This window comes from Arachis stenosperma, chromosome 2 (genome assembly GCF_014773155.1).
Source record: "Arachis stenosperma cultivar V10309 chromosome 2, arast.V10309.gnm1.PFL2, whole genome shotgun sequence".
Classification (NCBI taxonomy): domain Eukaryota; kingdom Viridiplantae; phylum Streptophyta; class Magnoliopsida; order Fabales; family Fabaceae; genus Arachis; species Arachis stenosperma.
Window position 1 is genome coordinate 54914750 of NC_080378.1, and position 12417 is coordinate 54927166.

General features: G+C 40.7%; 1 protein-coding gene across 1 annotated transcript; it reads right to left on the reverse strand.

Moving 5' to 3' along the window:
- Positions 1-2308: 2308 nt before the first annotated feature.
- Positions 2309-3157, reverse strand: LOC130962896 (uncharacterized). Its single transcript, XM_057889052.1, has 2 exons — positions 2838-3157; positions 2309-2741 (listed from the first exon to the last, which is right to left on the reverse strand). Exons 1-2 carry the CDS (start codon positions 3155-3157, stop codon positions 2309-2311), a joined length of 753 nt encoding a protein of 250 aa, XP_057745035.1.
- Between the last annotated feature and the right edge of the window lie 9260 nt (positions 3158-12417).

Consider the following 12417-nt stretch of genomic DNA (forward strand, 5'->3'; position numbering starts at 1 on the left):
CTCCCACAATGATGCAATGCAACATAACAGCTCTCTTCCTGTTAACTTCTGAAGTGTTTACTGTGCCCAGAATTGATCTTCTCAATAACTCATACCACCCCTTTGCTTCTGGGGTAAGGTTACCTCTCTTCAGATACTTGTATTTGTTCTTGTCATCTCCTTCCCACTCTGAGTTCTCCATACAAATATCTCTAGCAATTTCATCATAATCTGGATCTCCATTTACCCTTTGGTGGTATCCCGGTTCACTAAAGCGGGCTGACTTTAGTCCCAAAACTTTCTTGATTGCATCCGAGCTAAAGTCTACTTCCACTCCCCACACATAGCTCTTGTATGTTGGGGCCTCACGCATGTCAAGCCTTGAGACATTGGCGTAGAACTCTCTTATGATATTGGCATTGATCCGGGTGATTGGTGATATGAGTTCCTCCCACCTCCTCTTTCAAATTTTGTCCTTCATTTCTTGGCACCCATCATCCGGCAGCAAGAGTGGAACTTCAGGATATATCTTCTTCTCGTTCATCCATTCAATTTGCATCTGATGGTACAAAGATTTGAATTTCTATCGGTCATACTCAGGGGTGCTCTCCTCCACCACGGGCTCTTTGCCTTTTCTTCGTTTGGTTCTTGAGGAAGAGGCCATGATCACTTGATTGGTTGAGCCTCTTGAGATTAGAGGGAGTGTGAAGAGTGTTGGAGATTTTGATGTGTGTTTGAAGCAAGAAGAAGTTCGAGGTTGAGCTTATTATGTTGAGAAGTGATGAAGGGCATGGAGTTTAAATGGTTGGAGTGCAAGGATTCGGTCATATGTATGGCTTGAAGGTGGTGTGTTATTTAAATGAACAATGAAGGGCTAGGATGCAATTAGATACTATGTGAATCAAAGGTGTGCATGTAAGGATGAATGGAGACAAAGCTTGCTTCTTCAATTGTCTTTGTTGTGATCATCTCAAGGAGTGGCAGATTCTCTTTTTGAGGCATGCGATGAGATTTTGTCCTCATGCTCTGCTTTCCTTTGTCTTGTCTCTTTCATAGAGTGTTCTTTGACCACCTATTCATCACAACAAGACAACACACATTAGCTTTATCAAACCGTGGCAAGAGTGTTTCTTTCATTAACACTATATGAATCATCAATCCTTATATCCATTTGAACCGTGACTTTCCTTGGAGGACACCAAACTTAATGTTTGGTTATATAGTGAGAAAAATATGTGTTTCTTCCTCCAACTAGTGAAATCCCAATGTCACTCTTAGTTAAATGTTTATAGGAATTGCTTTCATCATCATTTTCTTTTTCTCTTTTTTTTTCATGAAGGATCAATTGTGTCCCTAAATCGGTGCATCAAGGTTTGATGAACACCAAACTTGTTTTCTGTTAAGGGGTAAATGTGAGATGCTAGCAATTAATCACAATTGATGCCTTCATCATAGAATATAATTTTTTTTTCATCTGTAAAGTTTTAGAAAATAGCAATCATATGATCATTGATGCATGAATTTTTAAGTTTTCATGAGGAGAACAGAAATGAATTGAATCCTCTGAGAGTGTCCACCCTTGTAGACACCAAACTTAGTGTTTGGCCATATGCCCTATCAAGATACTTAAGCATATAGCACAAAATTGTTTGTAACACTGGTTTAGTGTGCTTGAAGGCACACCAAACTCAGAATTCTCAGCATATGTTTCAAAACAGTGCATGCATTCAGTAGGTATGTTCATGAAAAAAAATTTTCATGCTCAAATGATCATAGCTTATTGAATTTAAAATGACATGAATCTTAAATCATGGGTTGCCTCCAATGGAACGCTCTTTTATTGTCACTATCTTGACATTGGGGCTTTCTGTTATGGTGGTTGGTGCTTGTAGTGCCTCAACTTGTCTCCCCTTACTGTGATCCTCCTCTTTGTTTTCTGGTGTTCAATTTCAGCATGTTCTAATGAGAGTATATTGCTGACAGTGTAATAGTCATCAGTCTGTTGGCTTGCTCCCAGCTGTTGATATATCAATTGAACCTTGTCACCTTTGGAAAGCCCCTCTGTTGGAATCTTCCTGTTCTTCCAACCCCTTTTTGTTTTGTTTCTACGTTTTATCCTTTCTTTTGTTGATCTTTCTTCTCTGGCCGTAGGCTTACCTTGGGGATCTCTCTTCTCAGTGGCTAATACTCCAATATTCTCTTGGATTTCTTCATCAGTCTGCACAATCTTTTGCTTTGGGATGTTGCTGTGAATCACCTTGTCACTTTCTTCCTTTAACTGTGATTCTCCATTGTCAAGTTCCATATAGTCTCTCTTCTCATTACTAAACTATGCTTCTGGTAACACCTTCAGAGTGACACTCTTATCATGCATTCTGAGAGTTAATTCTCCTTCCTCCACGTCTATGATAGCCCTAGCAGTGGCCAAGAATGGCCTTTCCAGTATAATAGAGTCACCATCATCCTCATCTGAATCTAGAACCACAAAATCAGCAGGGTATATGAATTTGTCCACCTTGACCAAAAGGTTTTCAATCACACCCCTGGGGTATACTATTGACTTATCTACCAGTTCTAGAGACATCTGTACCGGTTTAACTTCCTCTATACGCAGTTTTCTCACCAAGGAAGACGGTATCAAGTTAATACTTGCTCCTAGATCGCACATTGCTTTAGTGATGGTCAATTCCCCAATGGTGCAAGGCAACAGGAAGCTCCCTGGGTCCTCAAGCTTAGGAGGAAGCCCTTTTTGAATCAAGGCCCTGCATTCCTCAGTAAGCAGTATGGTTTCTTTCTCATCCCAACTTCTTTTCTTATTGATAAGCTCCTTCAAAAACTTGGCATACAGAGGCATTTGCTCAAGTGCTTCAGCCAAGGGGATATTGATCTCCAGTTTCTTGAAAGTCTCAAGGAACTTATGAAAATGTTGGTCCTTAGCCTCTTTGTTGAACCTCTGGGGATATGGCAGTGGAGGTATGATGCTCTTTCCTATTTGATGCTGTCCCTGAGTCACTTCTTTTGAACTGTGTGGTTGGTTGTCCTTCTCTTTGAGTTTCTCAGTGCTCTTGCTTGGCATCACCTCTTGATCCTTGGCTTCATCTGCCTTTGTTTGCTCCTCCTCTTCTGTTGGCCTCTTGCTGCTTCCTGCTTGCTTCTTTGTAGTGTCATTGTTGCTCATCAATATTCTCCCGCTCCTTAATTGTATTGCCTTGCATTCCTCCTTAGGATTTGGGATTGTGTCACTGGGTAGTGAGCTTGAAGGTCTCTCAGTAGAAATTTGCTTGGAGATTTGCCCGATCTGCCTCTCTAGGCTCTTCATGGAAGCTTCATAGTTTTTGGTTGCCATTTCCTGGTGTTTTAACATTCTGTCTATCAAGGTCTCCAGGTTAGTGAGTCTTTGGGATTCAGGTGGTGCTTGTGGTGGGTTGTGAGATGTGAGTGGTGGATGGTGGGTATTTTGGTTGGTGGGTTGGTTATTGGATTGGTACTGGTTGAGGTTGGGGTAGTTGTTTTGAGGTTTTTTGTAAGTGTTTTGGTTAGTTTGCTGCTGGTTGTAGTTTTGATTGTTTCTTGAATTATTTTGGTTTGAGTTCCTCTGCCATGTTTGTTGGTTTTGGTTGTGACTATCTCCCCATCTGAGGTTGGGGTGATTCTTCCATGAGGGGTTGTAAGTATCACCATAGACTTTATTTGGACTAGAATGCATGTACTGGATTTGTTCTTGCTGTTACTCCTCTTGTATTTCTTCATTCTGTCCCCATGTGGTTGATGGTTGGCTAGTGTTAACTGCTGCAACTTGGAGGCTATCAATCCTCTTAGTCATTTGCTCAAATTGTTGTTGAATTTGCTGCTGCATTATTTTGTTTTGAGCCAAGATTGAATCCACTCCTTCTAGCTCTATTACTCCTCTCCTTTGTGATGGTTGGCGACTTCTTTGATGAGCAAAGAAATATTGGTTGTTAGCCACCATATCAATGAGATTTTGAGCCTCCTCTGCAGTTTTCATGAGTTGCAGAGAACCTCCAACTGAATGATCCAAAGCTTCCTCGGATTTCAATGTTAAGCCCTCATAGAAATTCTGCAGCTTATCCCACTCAGTGAACATTTCAGGAGGACATTTCCTAATTAGAGCCTTGTATCTCTCCCATGCCTCATGGATGGGTTCAGCCTCCATTTGTGTAAATGTTTGTACCTCTGTCTTCAACCTTATGATCCTTTGAGGTGGGTAAAATTTGGCAAGGAACTTGGTTACCAAATCATTCCAATCGCTGATGCTGTCTCTTGGAAAAGATTCCAACCATTGAGTGGCCTTATCCCTGAGAGAAAATGGGAATAGCAATAGCTTGTAGCTGTCAGGAGGCACACCATTAGTTTTGACAGTGTTACAAATCCTCAAGAAAGTGGATAAGTGTTGGTTCGGGTCTTCAAGTGGTCCTCCACCAAAAGAGCAATTGTTTTGAACCAAAGTGATGAGTTGTGGCTTTAGTTCAAAATTATTTGCATTGACATTTGGAGCTAAGATGCTGCTTCCACAATGTCTAGGATTTGCAAAGGTATAGGAGGCCAAAACTCTCCTCTGGGGTGGGTTGTTATTGTTGTTGTCTGCTCCACCAAGTGGATTGGTTGAATGTTCCTCCATATCTTGGAATTCTTCTTCGGATTCCTCTTCTCCAACAATATTTTTCCCTCTTTCAGCTCTTCTTAACCTCCTAAGAGTTCTTTCATCTTGTTCATGAAAGGTGGGTGTGGTTCTCCTTGTACCTGACATACAAGCATAACATAAGAAACGCTCAAACCAGTGATACTTCAATCTACTACTAGAATGAAGTTTTAGTTAGCTTAAGCAAAAATTCAAACAGTTAGTGGGTTAATCAAAAATTAAAGAAACAATGCTTGATCTAGATCTCCACTTCACTTAATCATTGTCAATCTGATCAATCCCCGGCAACGGCGCCAAAAACTTGATGTGTGGAAAACGATCCGACACAAAACTCACCGGCAAGTGCACCGGATCGCATCAAGTAATAATAACTCACGGGAGTGAGGTCGATCCCACAGGGATTGAAGGATTGAGCAATTTTAGTTTAGTGGTTGGTTTAGTCAAGCGAATCAAGATTTGGTTGAGAGATTTGTGATTAACAGAATTTAAATTGCAGTAAAATTAAAGGGGAAGGGTGAATTTGCAGGAAATTAAAGAGAACTGAAATTTAAAGTGCTGAATCTTAAAGTGCACGAAATTAAATGGCAGAAACTTAAAACGCAAGAAATGTAAATTGCAGAATCTTAAAGTGCAAGAAATGTAAATAGCTTGAATTGTAAAGGGAATTGGGAATTGGATTTGCAGAAATTACACAAGGAAAAGTAAATTGCAACAAACAGAGAAATAGAAAATGACTTGGATTGAATCGGATCTTAAAACAGAAATGTAAATGAGATTGAAAAGCATTAAACAGGGAATGTAAAATTGGAATTCAGATCTCAGGACCCAAGAGACTAGATAACCAAGTCTAGATCTCAATGCCTTCCTAGATCCAACAAAAACAATTGCAAAGGAAATGAGGAATTGTAAATTGCAAAGAAAGTAGAAGAAGAAGCAATTAATAGAAACAGAAATTCAATTATGCAGTAAAATGAAACAGAGAGATCTTAGGATGAGATTGAAACAGAATGCCTTCAATTCTCCTACCCAAGATCCAAGACAATTGTAATTGAAATTGAAAGCAAGAAAACTGAGAGGAAGGGAATTCAATTCTCCTTCCCCGAGACTTAGAAATTAAAATTCACTCAACATCAAAAGCTCTCCAAAAACTCTCGATGAAAACTAAAGGAAAAGATCTCTTAAAAACATAAATCCTATGCTATTTATACACTTTCTTCAAATGGTCTTCAAGCCTTCAATTGGGCCTTTGCTCTTGATGGAATTGGGTTGATAGAGGCCTTGGTTGATTGCTCTTGAAGTTTGAAGAAGAACCGAAGTGAACCGGGTTGGGAATCATGAAAGCTTGAGTAAAAGTTTGAGTAAAAGTTTGAGGCAAACTTTTACTCAAACTTTTCACATCAGCCACCCTTTCTTTGCTGCTACCAACATTTGGGCCAAAGTTTGTGGTCAAACTTTTGCTCAAACGTTGGCTCCCCCTTGCACACTCATGGCGCCAACGTTTGCCAAAATGTTTGAGGCAAACGTTGGCGCAAACTTTTGCTCTCCAGGGTGTTGATTTGTGATGCCAACATTTGCCAAAAAGTTTGAGGCAAACGTTGGCTCAAGCTTTTCTCCAAAAGTTTGCGCAAAAGTTTGAGGCAAACTTTTGGTCAAGCTTTTTGCTCCCTGGTTCATTTTCACTTATTCCAAAAGTTTGAGCTAAAGTTTGAGGCAAACTTTTGCTCAAACTTTTTGTTCTCTCTTCCTCCTAGCCATTCCTTCTTGCTTCAACCTTTCTCCGAGCTTTCCTCACCTATCATTAATCAACCAAACACATCAAAGCTATGCTCAAAATCATGAGATTGTCATTCTTTCATAATATGTGACAATTATAGCATAAAACCTCATGAAATTGCATTAATTCATCTATGGTTGATTAAATCAAAGGAAACATAAAAATCTACCCAATTGGCTTGCTTATGGCTCAAGAAAGTGCATAATTCAATTGAAAACAAAAGAAAAAGGCTAGTGAAACTAGGCTAAGATGACTTGTCATCAGTATGGTTGATTTTGTTGGTTGTATGATGGCCGATTTTGTGAGAAATTTTGTGAGTTGTTGCTCCATCTTTGACCTCCTCCATTGTTGTTGTTGTCCCTATTCCCTTGTTGATGATTGTCTCTCCAATTTTGATTGTGATACCCACTCCCTTGATTGTAGCTTCCTCCTTGATAAGGGTGCCCTTGGTTAGGATTACCGCCTTGGTAGTACCCTTGATTTGGGCGGTCATAGAAATTATGGGTAGCCGCCAAAGGGTTATCTTCTTGAAGGCTCGGGCACTCATCCGTGTAGTGGGAATAGCAAGAACAAATGCCACACACTTTTTGAGGGACTAATTGTTGATTGTATTGTTGAGGGGGTGGGGAGTGTTGTTGGTATGATTGAGGTTGTTGTGGTTGTTGTTGGCTTAATTGGAGTTGCCTCAAGATGGATGTCATTTCGCTCAAGGATTGAGTTAGAACGGTGGTTTCACTACTAGTTGATACCTCATTCACAGTTCTTGGGCGGTTGACTCTTCGTCTCATATGTTGATTTGATTCGGCTAAGTCAATGATAAGGTGCCATGCCTCCTCCGCTATTTTATATTTAGACAAAGAACCATTGCTAGAGGTGTCTAAGAGAGTTCTATCTTGTTCTCGCATCCCTTGACATATGTATCCAAGCAATACTTGAGTGTCAAGTATGTGATTAGGGCATGCGTCTAGTAGCTTATGAAATCGTTCCCAATACTCGTATAGCGGTTCCGTTTCACCTTGCACAATACAAGACATTTCCTTCCTTAGCCTATCCATCTTCTCTGGGGGCAAGAATTTATCCAAGAATCCTCTTCTAAGTAAGTCCCAATCGGAGGTGACTTCACTAGATAGAGTGTAGAACCATTCTTTAGCCTTGTCCTCAAGAGAAAAAGGGAAAGCAAACAACCATATAGCAACCTCATCGGATCCTTCCCGTTTAGTTGTTGAGCATATCCGATGAAAGTCTTTGAGATGTCGAATAGGATCTTGTGCGGGAAGCCCATGAAACTTAGGTAGGAGGTTGATCAAAGCGGTCTTAAGTTCAAAGTTTGCATTCAAGTTGGGATGAGTCACATGAAGGGGTTGAAGGACATAATCCGGTGCACCCGCTTCCTTGATAGTAACTCTCCTCGGAGCATCCATGGCGTTAGTACCTAAAACAAAAGAAGAGTTGTTAGTGATATTGATGGAAGAATGACTAATGCCTTCTTTGAGTGACGGTTCAATGTTCACTTTTAGTAAGGTGGTTGAGGTGGTGAAAACCTCTTCACCTTTCCCAAACTTTAGCCGCCTCCGAGCTTGTCTAATATGAAACAAAGTTCGTTCTATTTCCGGATCAAAGGGGACTAAGCTCGGATTCAGTTGTGAACGCGTCATGCAATGAAGGGGAAGTGAGATTCATGGTAACGATGAGGGGTTAGTCACTTGAACAATTTACAATGAAATGCAACTATGTACATATATACACACATTTACTCCAAACAATAACATGGCACACTAAGCAAAATCCCTGGCAACGGCGCCATTTTGATAAACGAAATTTAGCATGTCGATTTAGAATTCAATGATGAATATGATCGTGAGTATAGTCTAATCGACACTTAAACTTCGCATCAAACAATCCTACAATCTATAACCGAGAGTACTAGTCTCCCGAGTCGTCCTCCCTTGGAATTGCTAGAGCATGCATCTTATTGATTAGGAAGCCTTGTTATGATTCTTTGAAGGTTTTAGCAAAATAGAAGACAAACAATCAATCTTTAAAAGACTTGGCCTAGGGTTGGCATTAGAAATCATATCCTTATAGTTCCTTCAATGATGACAACAATTAGGCCTTGCTTCATTTAGTTAACCCCTAGGTATAGAGGAAAGTCAAATGAGAGTAATTAACTTGAGTCACAAGTCCTAGTTTTACCTTATAGAAATGTAGCTTTAGTGCACTCCAAGTCAATTAACAATTTCTAATTCCAAATCAACAATTGACACAAACTATTCAACTCCTTCTAATGGCCCAAACCCTATGCCAAGTAAGAAATTTTTACTCCATAACTAGTGTTGGCATTTTATCAAACAATTGATGAGCAAGAATGAAAGTCATAGTAAGAATGAGAAGAAAGTAGACTTAAAAGTGCTTCAACACAAGAAACTAACAACAATTAACAACAAACAAGAATGAAAATGAAATTCTCAAGGAATTGATAAAATCCAAAACTACAAAGTTGAATCCTAGATCTATGAGAATTGAGCAATTACAAGCACTAATTGAAATTGGAGAAGAAGATCTATGACATGAACAAAGTAAATTGAGAATTGCAATGGATCTCACCAAGGAGTGATTGAAAATTTAGAAAAATGGATGAAGGTGAACCCTAATGAGAGCTTTCAATCTCCCTCTCCTACTCCAAGAGTGTAACTCACTATCTCCAAAAATCTAGAACAATCTAAAATGAGCTAAAAAAAATCCCTTAACCCTTCAATCTTTGGTCTTCTTAAGCTTTTCCCACCAAGGCACTTCCCCAAGATGGGATCCCCAACTGTCCCCACGCCCAAGTCACGTGGCTCTTTAAAAAAATCATATTCGAACATCGGCGCGCACGCGCAATGTACGCGTGCGCGCCACTGAGGCATCTTGTAATGTGCGCGGAGGCGTAATGTACGCGTGCGCGCCCATGGAGATCATGGCCTAGCCGCTACACAAGCCGGCTCGTGGCTTGGCTCTTGGCTTTAACTTCTAGCTGCTCAATCCACGCGGGCGCGCCAAGTGCGCGCACGCGCCCTTGCTGAAATTTCCAAAGCTCAATTTCTCATGCTCCCTTCCTTTGCGCCCGTTCTCCTTCTCTCTTCCGGTTCATCCCTGCCCTATATTCTGAAACGACTTAGCACACAGGTCACGGCATCGAATGGCACCAAGAGAAGATTAGAAATGTATCTAATTTAGTGAAAAATAAGCATGTTTTCATCCATGAGGCAAAATTAGGAAAGGAACACAAAGTCTTGTATTTTCATATAGAAAGCGTGTGGAATCATTGATAAAACCCCTGAAATCAATACAAGATAAACCCTCAAAATGGGGTTTATCAACCTCCCCACACTTGGATTCTAGCATGTCCTCATGCTTAAAGAAATGCAAAAGAAACGCAAAATACCGAGGGATCATAAAGGTATAAGACTCATGAAGTGCAACCTACTTATATGAATGCAACTATGATTAGTGCTATTATTTACTTGGTTAGGAACAAATCAACTTTCCTAAGATATATGCAAGCATATAGGGTGCGATGGTGGTCAATATATGGGACTTACCAATTTTTTTTTTCAGGCATCAAGTGCAATATATGCAACCTTGCATGAAGAACGCTCGTGAGAGCCGGGAATCATGAATTAGAGCCTTCGAACCCTCACCGGAAGTGTTTACACTCTATTCGCTCAAGTGTCTAGGGTTGATTTTCTCAATTTTCTCCTAATCATGCTCTCCAAGATTTGTTCTCCATCTAACAATCAACATTTATTCCATGCATGTGTACAAATATCATGAGGTCTTTTCTTTAGGTTGTAATGGGGCTAGGGTCAAGGTGGGATGCATATTTGGTTAAGTGAGTTGAAATTTGAATCTTTGATAAGCTTAAACTTTCCACCTAACCTATGACATCCTATACAATTAAATTCTAACCTAACTACCCATTTTTCACTCTTTCACATACTCATGCATTTTCTTTCTCATTTCACAACACCTATGCATTGATTTTATTGGACTATACTTTGATTTGGGGCATTTTGTCCCCTTTTTATTCCTTTCTCTTTTTTTTTTCTTTTCCTTTCTTTTTTCTATATATATATATATATATATTTTCATATTATATTATTTTTTCTTTTTCTTTTGTTTTTTTTCTTCTATACAAGGATCTCAATGCATAAGGTTTTACATTTGATCAATGCATGAGTATGTACCCAATTCCCAATATTTTCAATAACAATACAAGAACTACCCCTTTTTATTCACCCAATGTCCCAAGGTTCCCACACTTGAATGATACTCACACACACTAACCTAAGCTAATCAAAGATCCAAATAAGGGCTTTTATTGTTTTCCGCTTTTAAGGCTTGTAATGTGCTAAATTGAGAACAAGTGGGTTAAGCGTAGGATCAAATTTGGCTAACAAGGGAAAATAAGAGGTAAGGCTATTTGGTGCGTGGGCTAATGAAATGATGGCCTCAATCATATAAATGCATGAATACAAAGAATAATGGACATGTAGACTCAAACAAAGCAAGGATCACACTCATAGAGAGAAAACAATTGCACACAAGAAGGACAGTAGGTGACTATAAGATGTAGCCACAAAACAAGGCTCAAAGCTCACTAGCTTGTGTTCTTAACTCAAAATCCATGTTCCAAAATATAATTCTTCAAGCAAATTTGGCATCAAAATATTCAAAATTGGCAATGCCACGGTTGCCCCAAAGTATTGGTTTCCTAAGAAAGAGTTTCATTGTTCCAACCAAGTAACCTTATTATGCAAATGATGTCAAAGAAGACCTAATCATGCAACCTATCCTAACTATAAAAGAGTTCAAAGAACGAAAATTTATTCGGGTGTTACCTACGGAGATCGGTCAGCCGACCTCCCCACACTTAAAACTTAGCACGGTCCTCCGTGCTATAGGTTAGGCACAATGGGTGGTCGAGTCCGGAGTGTCCCTCATCTCCAATGTCATCACTATCTCCGCTTGAAGTTACGGTGGATGTGGAGATATCTCGTTCCTCCATAGGTGGGGTGACAATGCTTAGAAGTTTCTTCACGTGAGCATATCGGCGTTGGTTACGCCTCTCATACCGGTCCAACTTCTTGTGAAGGTCTTCAAGGCGTTGGGTGGCTGATTTTTGTGGTGTGGATGATGTGGTGGTGTTGCGAGTTGGTGTGGGTAGTCCAATGTCCTTGGTGAATTCCGGAGGCTTGAGGCACCTCTTGGTCGGAATAACATCGCCCTCGACCGGAATTGAGGTCCTCCTATCCTTAGCCTCTCAGTGGACGCCGGCCGTTGCTACTAACTCGGTCACCATAGCGGGGAATGGTAGATTTCCCTTGGCATGAATGCGCCCCATGGATTGGCGAATGGCATGCGAAATATCGACCGGTTTCTCGGTTAAGATGCACCATATCAATAATGCAAGCTCGGCGGTAATGGATGACCCATGGGTGCTCGGGAGCACGTTGTGAGCTAGAATTTGGGCCCATGCCGTGGCTTCTTGAGTGAGGTAGCGTGCATCTAAACCTTTTGGTCTTTGCTTTATGGTCCCCCGAATCCAACATGCGTCGGGTAAAGCAATTACGCGGAGGATCGCGCTCCAATCGAACGCACGATCATCGCATGCAGTCAAGACTTCCTGATAGGCATCATATCCATCCGCTAACGGCCCAATCCCAAGGACTTCTTGGATGGTTTCCACTATGACTGACACTTGCTTCCGGCGCACAAATATTGATGTGAGAAGGGGTGAGTGGTAGTTGGAGTAGAATTCCACCACCCATGATAAATTGGCCTCCTTTGGATGCCTCAAGAGGAACCTCCATTGCCTTCGGTCGATGTGCGGCATCACCATCGGAGTGAGATGGGCCGGTAGGACTAGAAGAGGCTCTGGGTGGTAATTCCTTTCAATCATCCTCGAGTAAACAAGTTCGCAGTAGCGGTTAGGGAACTTATTTGAATCCTTTGGAGGGTTGTC

Bases quoted from the DNA above. Each gene is read 5' to 3' on its own strand.
- LOC130962896 (XM_057889052.1), bottom strand. From the start codon at position 3,157: ATGAGCAACAATGACACTACAAAGAAGCAAGCAGGAAGCAGCAAGAGG. The intron at 2,742-2,837 runs GCAAATGCCTCT...TGAGGAATGCAG, and splicing joins CCCTTGGCTGAAGCACTTGA to GGCCTTGATTCAAAAAGGGC.